General features: G+C 47.8%; 1 protein-coding gene across 4 annotated transcripts in view; it reads right to left on the bottom strand.

Moving 5' to 3' along the window:
• Positions 1-23,273, bottom strand: part of PKMYT1 (protein kinase, membrane associated tyrosine/threonine 1) — a 169,077-nt gene that overhangs the window by 41,725 nt on the left and 104,079 nt on the right. For all 4 annotated transcript variants that reach the window (XM_078774582.1, XM_078774583.1, XM_078774584.1 and 1 more), the window contains one exon: positions 2,404-2,495. In XM_078774582.1, the coding sequence (XP_078630708.1) occupies positions 2,404-2,495 (92 nt within the window). The remainder of the gene's footprint in view (positions 1-2,403; positions 2,496-23,273) is intronic.

The following is a 23,273-nucleotide window of genomic DNA, read 5'->3' as shown; positions in this document are numbered from 1 at the left end:
AGCAAGAAGGACCTTTGTTAGGGAGGTGATGAAGAACCCAATGACCACTCTGACAGAACTAAAGTTCTTTGGCTGAGATGGGAGAACCTGCCAGAAGGATAACAGTCTCTGCAGCACTTCACAAATCTAGGCTGTATGGGAGAATGGTCAAACGGAAGGCACTCCAGAGAAAAAGACACATAACAACATGCCTCGAGTTTGCAAAAATGCATGTGAAAGACTCAGAGCATGAGGCACAATATTTGGTCTGATGAGATGAAAATTGAACTCTTTGGCCTGAGTGCAAAGCTGCCAAAGACACTTCTACGAAGTATTGACTCAGGGGTTGAATACTTATGTAAATTAGATATTTATGTATTTCATTTTTAATTATTTTGTGAAATTTTGGGAAAAAAAAAAAATCCACTTTGACATTATGTATAAATAGATCAGTGACAAAAAAAAATCTCAATTTAATCTATTTTAAATTCAGGCTTCAACACAACAAAATGTGAAAAAGTCACTGAGTGTGAATACTTACTGAAAGCACTGCACAGTGAGGTAAACACTTTTGTTGAAGTCGTATGAAAAAGCATTTTTTCTTGGTTGATGGGGAGAGTACAATCTTTTATCCAGTCTTCTTGTTATTAATATTATTATGAGGATATCAGAAGAATATCAAGGTTTGCCTCAGCAATCCAATATATATATTGTTGTGGTTTTGAGAATAAAGACAACCCCCCTTTAGTTAATTGCACCACAACATGTAGCCTCGTTTTAGTTCAGTTATTTCTTATTGAATGTTAAGTACAGTCTCCTTCCCGGTGTTAGTATGCATTGAGACAGGTAAGTAAGTGTAGGCCTCATTGGGCTGGAATGCTATGTGTTGGGCCTCGGACAAGTCGAGGAAGCCCGAGGGAGGAGCCGGAGGGAGTGGCTGGCAAGCAGCGAACAGCCAATGGAGCTAAGGGGGAGTGGCCAGCAACGGCGGCCAATAAGGACTAAGGGGAGTAACTGATGGGGGGAGATGATGACACGTGACCCCCGGTGGCCAGTGGGGGCCTTTGGAACATTCTAGTGGGGGCTCCGGGGAGATATAAGCCCCGCCCCAGACCCCCAAGCGGAGAAGGTGTGGTCAAGTCTCTCGGTGGTGGACGTCTCTCTGTGTGCCCAGATCGCTCTCCCTCTGCCCCGAACTAATGAAGCACTCATCGCTCTCTCTCTCTGAGTAGTCAGCGTTCTGCCCTTGCCCCTGCTGCCCTGTTATAAACGCTCTCGCAGGACAATCTCTCCCGGGGCCCTAGACTCCAACGATCTCCCTGCCTGGGCTCCCTGCACGAGCGTGTTTGCCTTGTTAACTTCGGGACAAGCTGGGCGGACTCCCGTGCATGCACGACCGAGGCCGACGTCCCGTGTCGCGAACATCACAAAGGGGAACGACCAACGAGCTGTCCGGGGCAAACTGCACGGAGCGGCCGTGCTGTGAGCGCGTCCTCTTCTTCATACTTTTCATCCTTGTGAGTGAGAGGGCCCTTGTCTGGGGAATTAAGTTAAGGACGGTTAAGTTTCTGCCCCGTGTATCTTTGCTCTTATCATTGTACAAATTTGTAATAAACCTGTGTTCTTGCTTCCACTTGGCCGTTCACGTCTTTTCCACCATTGGCCTCGCATTGTACGAAATAAAACCGCTCGATCGGGTTCATAATAATTAACGGCACGAGTCACGTGACACGCAAACCGCTCGGGCATATCAACCCAGCGTGACTCGTGCAAGGTCCAGCCCCCGTTCTCGTGGCGGCGTGTGTATTGAAGGTACTTGGGGATTCGACCAGAAACCCTTCCGCACGCTCGCTATGGGGTTGGCGGCTGGAAATGCTCAGCAATCCACCCCCACGAGTGTAAAGTGGGTAGCGGCCTCGTGGACTCGAAGCCCGAGGGAGAAAAAGGTTTAACCACCCCCTTTGTACGTCGACGGGCCCGAGATCCGCAACAATATTTAAGAGGATCAAGCCTTACCTGTCATTGTTTTGGGGCTAAGTGTCAGCTTGTAGCTTATCAAATACAGTTAATATCAACAACATTGGTTCCTTTTTGCCCGAGCTCACCCAATTAAAATAGTAATCGAAATTCTATATTAATGATGCAGCAATTTTACTTGCATTTGTAACAATAATGCTGTAATCCAAATTATGTACAAACCCACAGTGCATTAGTTGACCCCAAATATACGACATTACAATTAAAATTGTAATTGTACTTGTGTAAATTAACGCATGATGCAATTCTAATTTCAAACCACAATTCCACTGCAAATGTCTTGTGCGTATCATTGTACTTGACTTCAGGTCGATGCATTTTCAATTCTGTCCATGTACACTGTATATGGTGAGCAATGCAAATACGCCGTTGGCGTATGACACTCACCTGTATACGTCTGCTGCGGTGCTGAAATGTCCATGCAACACCTCTGGTGCCATATATGCTGGGTCCCCTTCCTGAGCATCCTTTAGATCAGCCTAACATCAAATAAATAAATAAAAAGTAACATCAAATAAGTGAAGTCAAATGATTTTAAAAAATAAGTTCGCAACACATGAAATCTAACAAAAGGTACCCATAATTATTTTTTACCTCCGCACACCAAAGGTGCACAGAGGTTGTTTTCACCTCTTTGTCTGTTTGTATGCAGGATATCACAAAAAGGTGTGGACGGATTCGGTTGAAATTTGGTCGACAGGTTGAGTGTTTGATAAGGACGAATTGGTTCGATTTGGGTGAAGATCTGGATCCGAGAATGTTTTCCATGATTCTTCACCATTGAGAGACAGGGCCAAAAATGATAAACAGTCAGCCACCGCTATTCGCGGGGGATACGTTCCTGGAAAATCCACGAAGAGCGAAACCCGCGAATAGCAGGGCATTGTTACAATGGAAAAAGGGGGGATAGGTTCCCGAGTCGTGAAAATCCACGAATAGAGGGAATCAAACTGCGAACAGCGAGGCAAAATCCACAAATGGTGATGCAAATCCCAAGAATAGACGATAATCCGCGAAGGTCGATGAAAGTCCCGGAAATGGAGAGACAAAACCCACGGATATCGACGAAAATCTGCGAAGGTTGATGAAAATCCCGTGAATGTATGCCACGGCATTGTTTCAATGGGAAAAAGAGGGATACGCTAGAGGTTCCCGACAGTTCCTGATTCACAGAGGAATTTTTTTAAAGTTTAAAATGTTTGACCGCAAATGCACATTACAGTTTCACAAAAAATGCTTACGAAAAAAAACAACCACAACACCAAGTATGACTTCCAATTTATTGAAGGAATGTGCTTACAGTTTATTAAAAGCGCTTAATCATACCGCACCGTCCAACCAAAAAAACCCAAAAACAACACCATCATGTACCGTATAAAAATTTTATTTTTCAAACACACACAACTTTCAAATGATGATTACGATGATGATGGTGATGAATTAAAGTCCCATGAATTCCTCGAACTCTGAGGATGACCCAAATGATAGTCCTGCAATGTCGTGCACTGAGGGAGAGGCAGCAGTTGAGGGTGTTGGTGAGGACGATGGTGAGGACACTGAGAGGACAGCAGGAGAGGAGGGTGCTGGTGTTGAGGTGGAGGGAGCAGGGCTGAAGAAATGGGTAATGGAGAGCTGCCTGGCAGATTGCCACAGGTTTTGATGCAGCTCTTTGTAGTGTTACGTGCTCCTCCCCAAACCTCGGTCACGTTGTACCTCCGAGACCCGAGAGGAGTCACGGCAGAAGGATGTGTTATTCTGTGTCAAAGATCAATGGTGAAACCACACCAATTGTTACCAAAAAACAAGTATTGTATTAAGGCCACACAAGAATAACAGTACAATAACAATATTAATCAATTGTACAACCAATATATCATTCCTATGATGGTACCATCAGTTCCGTACAATATAACTCACTGTGCCCCAAGTGAGCGAAAATAACATTCCCAATGTCTCTGTCCCGGCTTCAAGCCAAAGTCGATCCACACTCCAGTGATCCTCAGAACAATGTTGTATCGAGACCAGAATCCCGTTCGGTTGACAGTCACACTGCCAAAGATGGGCAAAGGTGTCCTCAAGAGGCGACTGGGAAATCACACCTTCGGGTATGGATGTTCAACGGCTCCCCACACGGCGAACTGCAAATTCCCACTCGAAATCCATGTTACACATGCAAACCAAGCTAACGGCTGGATGCGTTGAAATGGTTGAAGCGAGGTGAAAAACCTGGAGCGATGCGAAATCAGGCGCGAGGCAAAATGGCCAACGGTCCGTTCTCGAGACGTAACGGCACTCCAATGATTCTCTTCGGAATCAACCGCAAAACCTGTCATGCAGGTTTATCTGTCACAGCGATAACAACTCTGTCGCAGGAATCCCTTTCCCAGGAAACCCCTTAAGTTCGCTAGTGACCCCCGTTCACCAGCGTTTGCTCCAGACCTCCAAGCAGCTCGGCTCCTTCTCCCACCTCACTTGCTCCACCTCTTCTTCCTCTTCTTCTTAGTCCGGTTCCAGATCCGGTTTCTGGTTTCTTTTTAAAACATTAATTTTTTTTACCTTTTGAAAACAGTTATCTCCAATTCACTTAAACGATAACAAGAATAATACAAAATTAATGAATGAATGAATGAATAATGAATGATCGTTTTAAGGCCATTTTCCCCGCTAGAGCAGGGGTTAGCCTTGCGGGCCCCATGACAATCATGGTTCCCTGTTTGAGGCAATGTTTTTATGGCCGGATGCCCTTCCTGGCACCAATAATAATAATAGTACACAACAACAACAACATGCATTTTAAGGCCATTTTCCCTGCTAGAGCGGGGGTTAGCCTTGCGGTCCCCATGACAATCTTCTCCTTGTTAAGGAGATTGCATCTCTCCTTGTTAACCCCCTTGCCTGCATTTCTTCTTCCACCATCTTTAGCCAAGTCTTTCTCGGTCTTCCCCGTCCTCTACTTCCTTCTACATTCATTTCCATCACGCTTCTCAACCAGTCACTTTCATCCTTCCTCAACACATGACCAAACCATCTCAACCTGTTCCTCTTCACAACATCAATCACAGGCTCTGTTCCCATCATCTTTCGCAATTCATCATTTGTCTTTCTCTCTCTCAACGACACTCCGCACATCCACCGAACCATTCGCATTTCCACCCTTTCCAGCCTTCGTTGCTGCTCTAGATTCATGACCCATGTCTCGCTCCCATAAATCATAACACTTCTCACACATGCAGCATACACCTTTCCCTTCAGCTTCAACGACACTCCCCTCCTCATCAGCACACCACTCATTTCCCAAAACTTCTTCCATGCACATCTCACTCGAGCAACCATTGCCGAGTCTGATCCACCTTCTCCAATCAGCATGTCTCCGAGGTAGCAAAATGTTTTCACACCTTCCAGCTTCACGCCGTCTCCAAGATCCAACTCAACATTTCCTCTATCTGCAGCTCCCTCTGTGCACACCTTACATTTGAATGTAGCTGCCACACTGGTTAATGACCCTCTCAGACCACTACATTTTTGATAACCCCACTCAGCGCACATTGTGCATTGAATGGAGTTCACTCCGACACCCTTCCTGCACACAGCACATGGCCACTTCCCAGTTCTTTCCACCTCACCCCATGCTTTACCACTTGCCATCACCTTCGTCTTTCCTATATTCACCTTCAGACCTTTTGTCTCCATACATTCCTTCCACTTGTTCATCTTTTCCTTCAGTCCATCCATACTTTCCGCAATCAACACCAGGTCATCTGCATACAACAACTCCCACGGTAAACCCTCCTTTACGGTCTGAGCCAGCACCTCCATCACAGCTACAAATAGTAGTGGACTTAGTACCGACCCCCTGATGCACTCCCACCTTCACCTCAAACTCACCACTGTTCCCGTCCTTCGTCCTTACAGCTGTGCGCGCTCTTTTGTACATTGCCATCACAACTCTGATCAACCATTCCTCAACTTCTAACTTCCTCAATGCCCATGTCAATACTTCGTGTGGAACCCGATCGAATGCTTTCTCCAGATCAACAAAACCAAGAAACAACTTCTTCCTCTTCTCCATGTACTTCTCCTGCAACTGCCTCACAATAAAGAGCGCGTCTGTCGTTCCTCTTCCTGGCATAAATCCAAACTGCATTTCGTCGATCTTCACCTTCTTCCTTATCCTCCTCTCCAACACCCTTTCCAATACCTTCATTCCATGCTCCAATAACTTTATCGCTCGGATCGAGTCACACTCCAGAGGGTCACCTTTCCCCTTGTATAGAGGGACGAGGGTACTCAGTTCCCAATCCACTGGAATGCGACCTTCTTTCACCACCAGATTACAGATCTCTGCCATTCTCTTCACACACCAACTTCCTGCTGCCTTCAACATATCTCCCACAACTCCCGTCGGCCCTCCCGCTTTTCTACTCTTCATTGCTTTTATCGCTTCCTCAACTTCCTTCTCACTTATCTTCTCTGCCGGTCCTAAAACTGGGTTACTCTCTATGTTGCCATCCCATTCATTCTCTGTATTCAACAGCATTTCCATATATCTTTTCCATCTTCCTTTAATTCCATCTGGGTCCACAACGATTTGTCCCACTTCATCCTTCCAGCAACCCACCCCCATCATATCACACCTCTCTTTCGCTATCTGCTTTGCAATCCTGAATACCGCTCTCTGACCCTCTTCCGAATCCAAGCGTTCTCCGAACATTTTCCTACATGCCTCTTGCGCCTTTGCTACCTCTTTCTTTTCAGCCTTCTTGGCTGCCTTGTAACTTTCATGCTCTGCTTTCTCTGCTCCCGTACCCTTCGCCTTCTGCCACTCCTTGAACTTCTTCCTCTTCTCGTGAATCCTCTTTCCAACTTCATCATCCCACCACCATGTTTCCGAGTGCCTCGGTGGTCCTTTTGTCCATCCACATACCTCACCAACGGCTCCCAACAGACTATCTTTCATTGACATCCAACCACGTTCAAGCTCAACCACATCATCCTCGACCCTACTCAGCCTCTCTTTTAATGCCTCCCTTACTGTCACCTCTTTCAACCTCCACACCTTCATTCTCGGTTGGTACTTCACCCGCCGAGCTCTCCTCGCACCTTTCACCCTTATGTCGCAGACAACCAAGTGGTGCTGTGAAACAGCCTCCTCCCCCGGGATCACTTTTGTGTCCCGGAGGTGCCCCCTATCTCGCCTACGCACCATCAGGTCGTCAACAGTTGTCGTCGACCCACCTGACGTGTATGTAAAAAGCTTATTATCCCCTTTCTGGAACTGAGTATTACAAATCAACAAATCAGCTGCATCAGCAAACTCCAAAATCCTTTCACCTTCTCCATTTCTCACACCATATCTGTAACCCCCATGTACTCCCTCAAAACCGTCCATACTCCTTCCCACATGTCCATTTAGGTCTCCTCCTACCACAACAACTTCCTCATCTTTCACATTTTCCATCAGCTTCTCTATCGCACACCAGAACTTGTCCTTCTCTTCATCGCTCCGACCAACCTGCGGAGCATATCCCGAGATGACATTCACCAAGAGCTTTCCAATCATCATTTACACCATCATCAACCTATCACTCACTCTAGTCACACTCACCGCACTGTCTACAAACTCCTCAGAAAACAGGACACCAACACCATTCACGCCCTCCGGGCACCCTTGCCACACACACTTGTATTTCTGTCCCTGCCTACCCTTCACCATTCTCACACCACTTCCCTTCCATCTCGTCTCTTGCACACAACATATGTCCACTCTTCTTCTGACCAATACTTCCACCACTTCTCCTGATCTCCGTCATTGTCCCTACATTCCATGTCCCAAACCTCAGAAACCGATCTCCACTTCGGGCTGTACCCTGCCCATATGTAGTTGTAATTGTCATGGTTCTCTTTTTTTGAGGCAATGTTTTTATGGCCGGATGCCCTTCCTGACGCCAACCCTCTTAGTCGCCTCTTACGACACGCAGGGATACGGTGTACCTATTCTAACCAGGGTACACACCGTACACACCGGTCCAAGTCAATTCATGTAAAAGCACAAGGATGGCCGAGTCGTCCTCCCAAATACATCACACATACAAGCTCCTCCACAAGCTTGAGATCACCATTGATAACAAAGAAAAGGTTAGTTTACACTGCACGTTAAGTAGCTAAGATGGTCAGGCATACAGAATGTAAACGCAACACTTTCGAAGGTGAGATCCTCAGTGAGCAGAAGCACTCGGAGCCCTCAAAAGCACGTCGTGCAAATGAGCCTCAGGAAGCAGGAATGGAGGCCTCAAGCACGTCGTGCAAACGAGCCTCTGGAAGCAGGAAAGGAGGCCTCAAGCACGTCGTGCAAACGAGCCTCAGGAAGCAGGAAAGGAGGCCTCAAGCACGTCGTGCAAACGAGCCCCAGGAAGCAGGAAAGGAGGCCTCAAGCACGTCGTGCAAACGAGCCTCAGGAAGATCGTGGTGCAAACGAGCCTCGATGATGATCGACAACTTTACGAGGAGTCGTGGTTCTTTCACAACCTCCAAGCAGCTCGGCTCCTTCTCCCACCTCACTTGCTCCGCCTCTTCTTCCTCTTCTTCTTAGTCTGGTTCCCGATCCGGTTTCCGGTTTCTTTTTAAAACATTAATTTTTTAAAACGTTTTGAAAACAGTTATCTCCAATTCACTTAAACGATAACAATAATAGTACATGCAACCAAAAATGTTTACAGTGGATGAGAACCACAACAACGGAAGTGACGAATCTGTAACAGTAGGGTAGAAGCAAATCATCCAAGCCCCTCTTGAACTTGAGGTACATCTCCATGACTGGGTCAGCATCTTCCAACTTGCCGACAAGCGCCTGCATGCCATGCAGCAACTCACCCAGGAACTGGACTGTGAGGTTAGACCTCGGCACCTCTTCCTCAATACTGCCGCCTCCTCCTCGGAAACCGTTATAATGGCCTCAAACTCCTCCTCGGTGAGATTGTCACCATGTGAGGCAATGAGATCCTCCAACTCCTCAGGCTGTGTGTCATCATCAAATCCTTCCCCTCCCAACTGCTGTGCCAGCCCGACAATCACATGCCCCTCCTCAGTGTTATCGGGAAAGCCAGTAAAGTTTCTGACTGCCTGTGGCCACAGGTTGTGCTAGCATGCGTTGATGGTGGAGGCTCTCACCTCATCCAGCGACTCCTTTTGCGATCACACAGAGGAGAAGAGATACCCAGTCCCTGGCAGCCTTGAATCCCGATGCTGTCTCCCGATGATGATGGTGATGAATTAAAGTCCCATGAATTCCTCGAACTTCGAGATGAGAGTTCTCGTGGGCATCTTATTCCAGACTCCTTTTGCGATCACACAGAGGAGAAGAGATACCCAGTCCCTGGCAGCCTTGAATCCCGATGCTGTCTCCCGATGATGATGGTGATGAATTAAAGTCCCATGAATTCCTCGAACTTCGAGATGAAAGTTCTCGTGGGCATCTTATTCCAGAAGAGGCCGGTCTCGTCAGCATTGAACACCTGCTCTGAGAGGCATCCCTTCTCTTTGATCAGCCTCACGAGTTGAGCAGGGAACGGGTTTACCGCCTCGTGATCCGCGGACGCACGCTCCCCTGTGAGCTTCACATTTTTCAGGCAGTACCGCCCTTTGAAACGATGGAACAATCCCCTGCTTGCAGTGAATGAAGTCACGCTGCCTGTACCATCATCGCTCGGCGCATCACTCGTGCTGGCACCAGACAGATGATCGTAAATTCGTTTGGACTTTTCGCGAATGAAAGGTTGAAGGCATACTTTTCTGCACATTGTCCTCGATCCATATGCTGATAGCCTTCTCCATCCTTTCTATGTGGACATCCCGGACATGGGTGACCACCTTCGTACTCGATACAGCACTCGCTGAAATACTGTCACAAATCGCCTTGTCATTCTTCCGTATGTAGCGAACGGTGGATTAGTTGATGCCATAATGCCTGCCCATAGAAGCCGCACTCTCTCCTCTCAAAAGCCGGTCGAGCAGCTCCAATTTGTTGCTGAGGCTTATCACTTTCTTCTGCCTCTTGGTAGTCGATGCATCTCCGGCACTGGTCTTGCGCTTGGGAGCCATTATTGAACGATGAGCAGAGCGATGCAAAACCACAGGTCAAAGCAACGGGACAAGAACAATGTTTGAGATCGAGGACACAATCTGTATATGTAGGAATGCGAGCATTGTGGGTATCTGCGGGAGGTACTCTGCCCATTGTTTGTTATCGGATGATGCCGTATTGAGCCTATCTGATAATTTCAATAATAGTTTTAATGAAGCATTTGCATTCTATAATTCGCAGGGTTGACATTTTCGTCGCTGATGGAACATCCCCCGAAGCGTTTTCATTGTGTGAGATCTCTGATGATGCTTCACCGTAAATTGCAAACTGTAATCGATTGAATGAAGCGTTTGCATTCTACAGACTTGGCATTTAATATGGCATATTTTTTTGTGGGGGTGAACTTACTTTTCAAGATGACTTAGAACCAAAAGTTCATTGGAGTTATGTTGAAATTATTCTAGATTTTGTTAATGTGGCCTTTAAAAGAAACAAAAACCACATTTGACATTTCAAAGCAAATAAATTGATCCTTGAAAGTGATGTAAACTGATATCGAACTCAATTCATGGACAGTACTGTGTTAAACTTCAGTACGTTTTCCAGAAGTATCTCTTTATTTTGCACATTAGCCAAAAAAAATTTCAACAAAAACAAAAGCTAAATTATGACTGGGATTACGGACAGTAAAATTACAGTTCAGTACTTCGTGTAACCCCCACGAGCATTCAGGAGAGCACGTACACGTCGAGGCATGCTGTTCACGAGATTTGCCAAGGTTTGGACAGGAATTGCTTGCCATGCAGTGCCAATAGTCTGCTGCAATTCACGCACAGAGGTAGGCTGCTGGTCCAAGTTGTCGATTTGACACGTTAATTCTGCCCACAAGTTCTCCATCGGATTCATATCCGGGGACATGGCAGGCCACTCCATATGCTCTACACCACGGTCAGCAAGAAAGAGTTGGATCATGCAAGCACGATGAGGCCGTGCATTGTCATCTTGGAAGACAAAGGTTCCTCGAAAGGCTGCACGAGCAAATGGAAGCAATGTTTCTTCCAGAATGACCCTGTACTTGAACTGGTTCAGGTTTCCATTCAGAACAACCAGGTCAGTTTTGCCCCCTGCATGAAAAGCAGCCCAAACGGTCACCCCACCACCTCCAGCTTGGACTCTTGGCACTATACAATCTTCGTTGTGGGCTTCATGCACTTGTCTGCGACGATAGACCAGAAATCTAGACTCGTCACTGAAGGTCACGTGATTCCAGTGTCCTGGCTGCCATTGACGGTGCTCTCTGGCCCACTGCAATCGGCGCTGGCTGTGTTGTCTGGTCAGGCGTGGCTTTCTCAGGGGACGCCTGCCACGATAGCCTGCTTGAACCAGTCGTTGGTCGACTAGCCTTCTGGATACAGGCACATTTGTCAGTTGCTGCCACTCAGCCCTAAGCCGATTAGCTGACTTGGTACGGCCATTGCAGACTAACCGGTGCAGCTGGCGATCATCTCTCCTTGTGGTTCTGCGTGGACGTCCTGGCCTCGGTATTGGAGTAGGGACACCCCTCTGAGCATTTCGTTTAAGGATCTTTGACACCTGACCTTGAGTGATGCCATACTGCCGAGCAATAGCACGCTGTTTCATGCCAGAATTTCATAAAGCCATCACTCCATGACAAACAGCATTGTCAAGTTGACGGACCATCTCCAGAGGAAGCGGCAATAACTTGTGTAGACGTGCAGCAGTTGTTTTCCACTAATACAGAACGCAACAACCCTTATATATCCGATTGTGAAGCCAATCGTCAAATGTACCTGTCCTTACATTTTGTCACGCCACCTGTGATATAATCACGTTATTGACTTCTTGCTGCGAAAGACAATCAGTGACATGGTTCTTTCAACAAAGACATCGCCGAAGGGTAAAATAAACTGACCAGATTGATATACTGAGTTCAGAAAGTAAACCCAAGTCAAGAAAAAAAAAATATTCCATATTAAATGCCAAGTCTGTATAATTAACGGAGTTGACTTGTTTACACATATGGTGGGATATCCCACAAAGCTCGCTTACAGTGCGGCTAAAATTTGCGGCTGCAAAAGCCATGAAAACGCAAAGCACACAGCAGTGAATGGACTGTACTGTACTGTATAAGCAGGTCATGCTCACGGCTTGTATAAGATGATTTTTTGCGTACGTACGTCCAGCTGCTTTATGCATGGCTGGTGAAAGATGAGTTTTATAAACGTGCCAAGCTAGCGGCTCTGAAAACCCGCGATTTCGCATAACACAGCCCCAAATAGGAAAAAAAAAACATTTTCCACGAACATTTTTCATTTCATTTTTCCACGAATAGAGAAACATGTCGCATTTTATCAACTGCGTATACGTGGATTCAACGAATAGCGGAACCGTGAATAGCAGGGTCCGACTCTATTAAATATATATAGATATATATATTGTTACAGTTTTTAGAACCTTCACATGTAAATTTAGTAGTAAATTCCCTTATAAATGACCCCTGTGTACATGTCCCTTTAATTGGCTGTTAATTAAAGATTGCACCTTAGTTAGTCCATGTACAACACGTAGGACACTTTAGGACCTCTCTATAATTATATCATTATTATGTGTTCCAGGTAAGGCTGTGTTTCCAATAGTTGACTCTACGTTGCATCAATCAAATAAGATAGGCCCCCTTTCGTTTTCTATCCCAGCGGTGCAAGTGGTTTTCTGTCCCAGCGGTGCGAGTGGTTTTCTATCCCGGCGGTGCGAGTGGTTTTCTATCCTGCAAGACGCCATTGGCCATGTGCTTTGTCTCGGAGAAGAAGGGGGGAGGAGCCGCCAAATCATGGGCGTGGCACCACCTCGTCATCAAAGGTGGAGTCAGAGAGCCCTTGCCAACCAACCATCGCCGAGGTGAGCCCACCGGTAGGGCGTGTCAGCGGGGCCGGCGGCTTGATACGGCCAAGGCCAATAAAAGGGACTGCGAGGGACTGCTTACGCAGATGAGTGAAGAGAGGCGATCTTGGAGAGGCACTCGGCGAGTTCACTTGAGATGAGAAGGGGGTCACGCATCGCGAGCGAATGGTATTGAGAGAACGCATTGAGCGACTGAAGAGCGCATTGTTCGCGGTTAATTGAACTGTTCGCTTATTACGTACGCGGCTGAGCCGCGAGGGTAACCGCCGAAGCCAGCCTACCGTTGCCCTGTGATAGTCCCGCACACGCCAAACGACACGCGGAGAGCTCCTGCCGTTTGGTTCATCTGCTTCGCGGTGCGAGTTGGGGACTGGAAAACGAGCTACCTGGACGCAATACCTGAACAATCTCCTCCAGCCATTCCTGCCTGAAATCCCCATTTGTGTACGTGGGTTTGTGCTGTTTGTGTTGTCCGGGGTATAAGTAAGACTATTTAAGGATTTGCGCTGCGTCTTCTTCTTCTTCTGTATATTGCTTTCGTTCCTTCTCTTTCTTTGGTTTTGTATAGTAATTAATAAATACCTGTTCCTCCTCTTACTTTGGTTTCATTCTCGTCCGATCGCTTTAGTGATTTCCGAATTGAGTACCTGTGGCGCGATTTCGGCAGAACCGCTTATAATCGGGTTTAGTCCTTTGTTAACGGCCCGCGTCACAGCTCGCTTCGCTCGGCGCAATCCATCTATTATGCTGCGGCCCGGGCGGGAGTATTTCCTCGCGTACCGGAAGGCGCTGGTACTTAGGTCATAGGAATAATTGGCCTACTACCCTATTCAGCGCTGACCGGGCGTGACGTCATACCCCCAGGACCGGTCAGACGGCCAGCTTAACAACACAAGGGGATTAACCCCCCCTTGCTAACGGGAGTGCCGTCCCCCGGATCCGTAACAATTGGTGTCAGGAGTGGGATTGTACCCGAGCCAAATTTTCAATCCACCTTGGAAAATTTGGTCAAAAATTTGGAGCGGCCGAAATTCTTATTAACATCCAAATTAAAATCGTGCCATGGATGATCAAGGCGGTCAGATGCCGGGAGGGGAGATGGAAGAGGGGGTAGAGTCGACCCAGGACCCCAGGGAGGAATTGGGAGAGAGAGGAGTGAGGGAGCACGAGAGTCGGTGAGAAGGCAGGAGAGACGAGCTGCGCGGAGCTGCTGCAGGAAGCCCCTGCCGTGAAAAGCTGAATACGTGGAGCGGACCTGCTTGCTGTACCCTGCCAAACCTTCCAGCCCTATTGTCCCACCTGAACCATCTCCTCCAGCCATTCCTGCCTGCAATTCCCTATTCGTGTGAGTCTGTCTGTATTGTCCTGTGGGTTTAAGTAAGACTGTTTAAGGATTTGCGCTGTGTCTTCTTCTTCTTCTTCTTCAGATTGCTTTCGTTCCTTCTCTTTCTTTGGTTTTGTATAGTTAATTAATAACTACCTGTTCCTTCTTATTCTTGGTTTCATTCTCGTCCGATCACTTTAGTGATTTCCCGATTGAGTACCTGTGGCGCGATTTCGGCAGAACCGCTTATAATCGGGTTTAGTCCTTTGTTAATGGCCCGCGTCACAGCTCGCTTCGCTCGGCGCAATCCATCTATCACGCTGCGGCCCGGGCGGGAGTATTTCCTCGCTTACCGGAAGGCGCTGGTACTTAGGTCATAGGAAGAATTGGCCTACTTCCCTATTCAGCGCTGACTGGGAGTGACGTCATACCCCCAGAACCGGTCAGACGGCCAACTTAACAAGACAAGGGGATTAACCCCCCCTTGCTAACGGGAGTGCCGCCAAGGCACCCCGCACCCGCCAAGGTAACAAATACATCCTCGTTGTAATGGATTATTTCACCAAGTGGCCGGAGGCCTACGCCCTCCCCAACCAAGAAGCCGGGGTGGTAGCGCAGGCCTTGGTGGAAGGATTTGTATGTCGGCATGGGATTCCACAGGAGCTGCACACTGATCAGGGACGAAATTTTGAAAGCCAATTAGTAAAAGATGTGTGCAGACTCGTGTCAATTCGGAAAACACGGACAACGCCCTTGCGGCGACAGTCTGACGGGATGGTGGAAAGATTTAACAGAACATTAATCCAACAACTAGCATTGTTCACCACCACCCGTCTGGATGACTGGGACGAACAACTCCCATACTTGTTGATGGCGTACCGAACTAGCCAGCACGCGGCCACCGCATGCAGTCCAGCGTTGCTTATGTATGGGCGGGAGTTGCGGGCTCCCGCCGACTTGCTATGCGGTCCCGTGCCAGAGACCACAGATATCCCGCCGAGGGAGGGTTACGCACGTCACCTGGAGGAAGGCATGGAGCGGGTCCATGCCTTCGCCCGCCGCCAGCTCCATCTGGCGGGGGCCAAGATGAAGCGAAGGTACGACCACCGGAGCCAGGGGAGCCAGTACGCTCCGGGGATGAAGATTTGGTTCTTTAATCCCCGGAGGCGGAAGGGTAGGTGCCCAAAACTCACCTCCCCCTGGCAAGGCCCGGGAGTCGTCCTGTCGCAATTCTGTGACGTGGTCGTAAAGATCAAAATGGGGCCATGAGCCCTCCCTCGGATCGTCCATGCCAACCGTATAAGACCTTATACTGGCGAGCAGGCGCCCTCGTGGATTGCCTCGGCTTAAGATGCCAAGGCAGGACCCAGTACCTCTTGCGAAGGGGACTCGTAGTGTCAGAGGACTGGGGGGGGGGGGGGGATAGTGGGAGATGGCCGATGTAGAGGAATGGCAACTCTGCCATCCCTCACATCGCCCGGGCACATGAGCTGTAGTTTATGGGGTTATGGCAGTGCAAACCAAGCCAGGGAGGGTTTGGGTAATTGTATAGGGAAATAGCTAACAATAGGTAACTGTAGGGTTAAGTAGCGACATTGTACCAGTAGTAGGGGCCGTAGCAGATTAGTGGATGATAATGACGTGGTATGTGCAATAGTGTAAGGGATGACTGGGGATGCACTAAGTTAGAAGGGCACCAGGTAGATCAGATGATGCAGTGTGTGTGTGGTTTTTTTGAATGAGGCATTGCGTATGGAAGTTCTTGCTGGTGAGCATATTGAAATGAGGAATTGAGAGGCAATGCTCGGGAAAGATGTGTGTGTGAGCGTGGGAAAATCTGAGTGCCTGAGGCAATGGTTTGGAGAATTGAAAGTGTATTGAGCAGCGTATTGTGAAAAGTGTGAGGTGATTGTGAGTTGTATTGAGCGAATGGTCCTGGAGGAAGGAGGGTGCAGGAGCACCAGGTGTGACGGAACAGGTGTGCAAGTGAACAGGTGTGCAAGTGAACAGGTGTATGGAGAATGGTTGTGTGAAATAGCTAGTATGGAATGGAGTATGGAATGGATGGTGTGGAGTGAGTAGTGTGGAAAACGTGGAGTGGAGTGGATGGTGCGAAGGGAGTGGATGGGGAAGATGGACCCCTATCACGAATACCCGGGGAGGGTAGTGTAAGAGTAGGTAGAGGGTATAGGTAAATTGTGGTGGATATTGGCATCTGTGGTGCGTGTGGTAGAATGGTGTTTGGATGGGTGCATTAGTGATGTGGAAATGGCTGGGCGTGTGGCCTGTTAGTGTGTATGATTAAATGGGCACTCCGCCACTGTGAGGATGTCAGCCAGGTGAGGCCGCAGGTGGGCTCTGGGAGCCGGTAGAGTTGTGAATGGGGCCCGAGGATCCGGAGGATGGACCCGGGTAGCCCAGTGCCAGAGAGGGCACCGAGTGGGGAGAGTGCCAGAGGGCCTTCCCCAGGTAGATAGGTTAGGGTAAGGAACAGGTAAGCTCGGAGGCAACTGCAGTGGCGGAGGTGTGCAGGTGAGTAGACCTGCTAGGGGAGCCACACGACTCAGCCCCGAAATTGTGCGAAGGCACAGGGAGTTGAATCGGGGGAGTGAGACCCCAAATTGATGAGCACCACAGTTTGGTCAATGGGAGTTTGGTTTTTAGAACCGCATAGAGTAAAGCGGCCAATGGTTTTGCAGGGAAAGACCCCGGGTAGAGTAAAAAGTGTTAAAGTCATTTAGAGGATAGTTAGGCTTGAAATCTCCTCACACCATCTACATCCACTCACCTGAGGTGATGATAGTGCTCCACACCATGCCATGGTTCTTTTTGTGCGGATGTTTTGGAATGTGAGACGCATCATGAAGTGGGTGAGACATTGTGCTGGTTGTTCCATCTCTTCCTCCTTAAGAGGAATTGATGAGGAATTTGAATTGATGGCAAATTTGGTTCGAGGGATTGTGAACCAATTTGGTATTAGGGGAGATATGGGGAGGACGAGACGTAGTGACAAATTTGCAAATTGTTGTGTAAATATGGGGTAAGGGCAAGGGTAGAGTAGGTGACAGGGGGGGTGGCGTACGTTAGGGACGAGCTTTCTCCGCTCGCTCTCCATGCGCACCTCACCTCTGCATTGCCTTGTGTTGATGTGTACCCTTGCGCCCTTACCCATCACTGACTCTGCTTTGTCTTCCTCCCCACCCATGGGCCGTGCTCTCTGGGCACCGAGGGAAAAGCGTGCGGGGGCCGCATCTGTGTCCCCGAGCCGCCGCTGCCAGCTGCCTGGACCGATGCACCACTTTATGGACCGCACGTCTTGCGGCCAAGCACCGCACTTATGGACCACCGTTCTGTGGCCGAGCACCACTGATGGACCCCACGTTTTGGGGCCTGACCCCTCTGCTGGGACCGGCCAGGTTGGCCAGGAAAAGATCTTCGCTTGCGGACCTCGGTGAGGTGGCACTATGCCCCACAGGTGGACCACCATAGTTGGCCCCTGCTGGCCATAAATTTAAAAAAACGGACACTATTTGTGCCTTGTGTTTTTATACCCACCAAATAGGCCGCAAGCCAAGAACATGAAGAACACGAAGAAAGGTATAACATCAAGAACGACGGCCCAGCAGAGCAGGAGTGAGAAGACCATCAGTTTGTTTTCATTGGTTGTGTGCTTATTCTTTTTGAAATGTAGCACTGGATGGTGCTTCGATTGGTGCTTTGGTGCTTTCATGCTCGGGGATGCATTGCAATATCAATTCTGCATCCCTGGGCATGTGGAGGTGGTGTATCGGTGCAGTGCATGCTTTTTCCTCCCTCCCGCAGGGTTCTCTTTGATTCCCAATGAAATGACAGGTCCTGGGTTGCAATGTAAATACAAATAGTGTCTTGTAATTAATGCTCCCCACCGTAAATGTGTAGTTTGAAAATAATTCCGCAATTCGGTTATTCTGTGGGTGTGAATCTGTTAGGGGATTATATATATCTGTTAGGGGTTAGGGGATTATATATCTGTTAGGGTGCAACGTAGCAGGCGGGACATATTTAACTCTTTTTAAAATGTCGCACTCAGGGGAGAAGTTAATAGTAGAGGGTTACCACACTTGAGTGTCACATTAAGTAAAGTTTTCGGGCCGGACGTCCTGTGAGGAATGAGGGTGCTGTGTTACGGTTTTTAGAACCTTCACATGTAAATTTAGTAGTAAATTCCCTTATAAATGACCCCTGTGCACATGTCCCCTTAATTGGCTGTTAATTAAAGATTGCACCTTAGTTAGTCCATGTACAACACGTAGGACACTTTAGGACCTCTATAGTTATGTCATTATTATGTGTTCCAGGTAAGGCTGTGTTTCCAATAGTTGACTCTACATTGCATCAATCAAAAAAGATAGGCCCCCTTTCGTTTCTATCCCAGCGGTGCGAGTGGTTTTCTATCCCGGCGGTGCGAGTGGTTTTCTATCCCGGCGGTGCAAGTGGTTTTCTATCCCGCAAGACGCCATTGGCCATGTGCTCTGTCTCGGAGAAGAAGGGGGGAGGAGCCGCCAAATCACGGGCGTGGCACCACCTCGTCATCAAAGGTGGAGTCAGAGAGCCCTTGCCAACCAACCATCGCGGAGGTGAGTCCACCGGTAGGCACGTCAGCCGGGCCAGCGGCTTGATACGGCCAAGGCCAATAAAAGGGACTGCGAGGGACTGCTTAAGCAGATGAGTGAGGGACTGCTTACGCAGATGAGTGAGGAGAGGCGATCTTGGAGAGGAACTCGGCGAGTTCACTTGAGATGAGAAGGGGGTCACGCATCGCGAGCGAATGGTATTGAGAGAACGCATTGAGCGACTGAAGAGCGCATTGTTCGCGGTTAATTGAACTGTTCGCTTATTACGTACGCGGCTGAGCCGCAAGGGTAACCGCCGAAGCCAGCCTACCGTTGCCCTGTGATAGTCCCGCACACACCAAACGACACGCGGAGAGCTCCTGCCGTTTGGTTCATCTGCTTTGCGGTGCGAGTTGGGGACTGGAGAACGAGCTACCTGGACGCCATACCTGAACCATCTCCTCCAGCCATTCCTGCCTGAAATCCCCATTTGTGTACGTGAGTTTGTGCCGTTTGTGTTGTCCGGGGTATAAATAAACCTGTTTAAGGATTTGCGCTGTGTCTTCTTCTTCTTCTGTATATTGCTTTCGTTCCTTCTCTTTCTTTGGTTTTGTATAGTAATTAATAAATACCTGTTCCTCCTCTTACTTTGGTTTCATTCTCGTCCGATCGCTTTAGTGATTTCCCAATTGAGTACCTGTGGCGCGATTTCGGCAGAACCGCTTATAATCGGGTTTAGTCCTTTGTTAACGGCCCGCGTCGCAGCTCGCTTCGCTCGGCGCAATCCATCTATTACGCTGCGGCCCGGGCGGGAGTATTTCCTCGCGTACCAGAAGGCGCTGGTACTTAGGTCATAGGAATAATTGGCCTACTACCCTATTCAGCGCTGACCGGGCGTGACGTCATACCCCCAGGACCGGTCAGACGGCCAGCTTAACAAGACAAGGGGAGACTAACCGCCCCTTGCTAACGGGAATGTCGTCCCCCGGATCCATTACAACAAAAAAATATATATATATATATATATATATATATAATGACAGGTCCTACAGCCCGGATGCTGATATCTATCTATAATTCCAGTAATCTCTGTGTGTATGTATGTATGTATGTATGTATGTATGTATGTATGTATGTATGTCTGTGACCGCTGTTTCTCGACAACCACGGGTTCGATATACTTGAAACTTGCCAGGTATATTGCTGGGGACCCGAGGATGTGCCTTTTCAAGGTTTCATATTAATCGGACAAGTAGTTACCGAGCTATGTCCAAAAAACGATTCAACCAATCAGAGAGCAGCGAGTTATCACGTGTGCCGAACGTGCCGAACAGACTCTGCCTCGGACGGCACATTTGAGAGCGTATTCATTTATTTCAAGTTGGCAAACTATGTTGGCGTTAAACTATGTTTTAAAACTAATTAAAACTAATTTGCGATTCTTTCGCTTTCCTGCGCGTTTGTGCACGCTATGGCGATTTCTTTACCAAACTCCGCAAGCCGTTCGCTTTGGACCAAACCATTTCATGTAAATAGAGGGGGGGGGGGATTGTCACCGTACTCGCAAGCCGTTCGCTTTGGACCAAACCATTTCATGTAAATAGAGGGGGGGGATATAATTTTAGATATATATATAGTACGGGCATGCCCTAGTCTATCTATAATTCCAGTAATCTCTGTGTGTATGTATGTATGTATGTATGTATGTATGTATGTATGTCTGTGACCGCTGTTTCTCGACAACCACGGGTCCGATATACTTTAAACTTGCCAGGTATATTGCTGGGGACCCGAGGATGTGCCTTTTCAAGGTTTCATATTAATCGGACAAGTAGTTAGCGAGCTATGTCCAAAAAACGATTCAACCAATCAGAGAGCAGCGAGCTATCACGTGTGCCGAACGTGCCGAACAGACTCTGCCTCGGACGGCACATTTGAGAGCGTATTCATTTATTTCACGTTGGCAAACTATGTTGCCGCTATGTTGGCGTTAAACTATGTTTTAAAACTAATTAAAACTAATTTGCGATTCTTTCGCTTTCCTGCGCGTTTGTGCACGTTATGGCGATTTCTTTACCAAACTCCGCAAGCCGTTCGCTTTGGACCAAACCATTTCATGTAAATAGAGGGGGGGGATTGTCACCGTACTCGCAAGCCGTTCGCTTTGGACCAAACCATTTCATGTAAATAGAGGGGGGGGATTGTCACCGTACTCGCAAGCCGTTCGCTTTGGACCAAACCATTTCATGTAAATAGAGGGGGGGGATATAATTTTAGATATATATATAGTACGGGCATGCCCTAGTCTATCTATAATTCCAGTAATCTCTGTGTGTATGTATGTATGTATGTATGTATGTATGTATGTCTGTGACCGCTGTTTCTCGACAACCACGGGTCCGATATACTTTAAACTTGCCAGGTATATTGCTGGGGACCCGAGGATGTGCCTTTTCAAGGTTTCATATTAATCAGACAAGTAGTTAGCGAGCTATGTCCAAAAAACGATTCAACCAATCAGAGAGCAGCGAGCTATCACGTGTGCCGAACGTGCCGAACAGACTCTGCCTCGGACGGCACATTTGAGAGCGTATTCATTTATTTCACGTTGGCAAACTATGTTGCCGCTATGTTGGCGTTAAACTATGTTTTAAAACTAATTAAAACTAATTTGCGATTCTTTCGCTTTCCTGCGCGTTTGTGCACGTTATGGCGATTTCTTTACCAAACTCCGCAAGCCGTTCGCTTTGGACCAAACCATTTCATGTAAATAGAGGGGGGGGATTGTCACCGTACTCGCAAGCCGTTCGCTTTGGACCAAACCATTTCATGTAAATAGAGGGGGGGGATTGTCACCGTACTCGCAAGCCGTTCGCTTTGGACCAAACCATTTCATGTAAATAGAGGGGGGGGGATATAATTTTAGATATATATATAGTACGGGCATGCCCTAGTATATATATATATATATATATATATATATATATATATATATATATATATATATATATATATATATATATATATATATATTGTGGATTTGAGAAATTGTTGTGTAAATTGTGTAAATATCACCCTCTGTAAAATGTAATGAATTGTTGTAAATACCTCCAAGTGTAAAAGATCAAAGGGCGTCCTCCTAGTTATTTCATATACCACACGTAGCCAATCATATATCCTTCTTTTACAGTTATCTCCTTATTCTATGTAGGTTAAGGCTCTGTTCCCACTAGTTGACATTCTCCATTGCACCAAATGAAATAAGGTAGATCCCCTTTCATTCCCAAAGCCCCATTCCCAAAGCCTCGATTGCCAACTGCATTCGCCGCCATTGCCATGTGCTCCGGCTCGGAGAAGAAAGGCGTGTCTCCACCTTGTCATAGAAAGGAGGAGTGAGTCGGCCCCGCTCAACCAACCCAGCCAAAGGGGTTTGGCGTGAGCGGGCGGAGAAAGAACGATCGGGGAGGTTCAAAAAGGTTAGAGGGAGGGGCATATATAACCCGCACCACGAGGCCCCCACGTGAGCCGAGCTTCAGAGAGAGACGGGAGACGCGTCCTGAGATGAGCCACAGAAGCGGCAGATGAGCATCAGCCTTGAAATCCACCACCACCAGCTTGGAGCCACGCAGCTTTGACTCCGCCAGGGTGCTCGTATCGCGGCAGCCCGCACGACCGCAGCTAGGGCGTTGACGGCGGCTGCTGAACGTGCCGATCGAGGAAGGGCGGTGGCTGCTGACTCCCGGGCCGACCGTGCTCCGGTTCGAGCGGAGCGTTCCTCTCCTTCCAGTCCTTTCATTCCTGCCTGCAATTTCCCCATTTTTGTGAGTTTGCTCGTAGTCTGTTTTGTGTGTCTTGTCCTGGGGTATTAATTAAGACTGCATAGGTAAGCTAAGGTGCACTGTGTCCACTTCTTCTTCTTCTTCTGTTTTTACTTTATTATCCTTCCTTCTCCTTGGTTCCTTTCATTGTGTAAATAATCTATCTATAATTCCAGTAATCTCTGTACGTCTGTACGTTTGTTTGTTTGTCTGTGACCGCTGTTTCTCGACAACTACCGGTCCGATATACTTGAAACTTGCCAGGTATATTGCTGGGGACCCGAGGATGTGCCTTTTCAAGGTTTCATATTAATCGGACAATTACTTACCGAGCTATGTCCAAAAAACGATTCAACCAATCAGAGAGCAGCGAACGATCGCGTGTGCCGAACGTGGAGGACACACTCTGCCTCGGATGGCACATTTGAGAGCGTATTCATTTATTTCACGTTTGCAAACTATGTTGGCGTTAAACTATGTTTTAAAACTAATAAAACCGAATTTGCGATTCATTCGCTTTCCTG

The sequence above is a fragment of the Myxine glutinosa genome, chromosome 3 (genome assembly GCF_964187855.1).
Source record: "Myxine glutinosa chromosome 3, kmMyxGlut1.1, whole genome shotgun sequence".
Lineage (NCBI taxonomy): Eukaryota > Metazoa > Chordata > Myxini > Myxiniformes > Myxinidae > Myxine > Myxine glutinosa.
The sequence above is the reverse complement of the archived record's forward strand: the minus strand, read 5'-3'. Positions and strand labels throughout refer to the sequence as shown.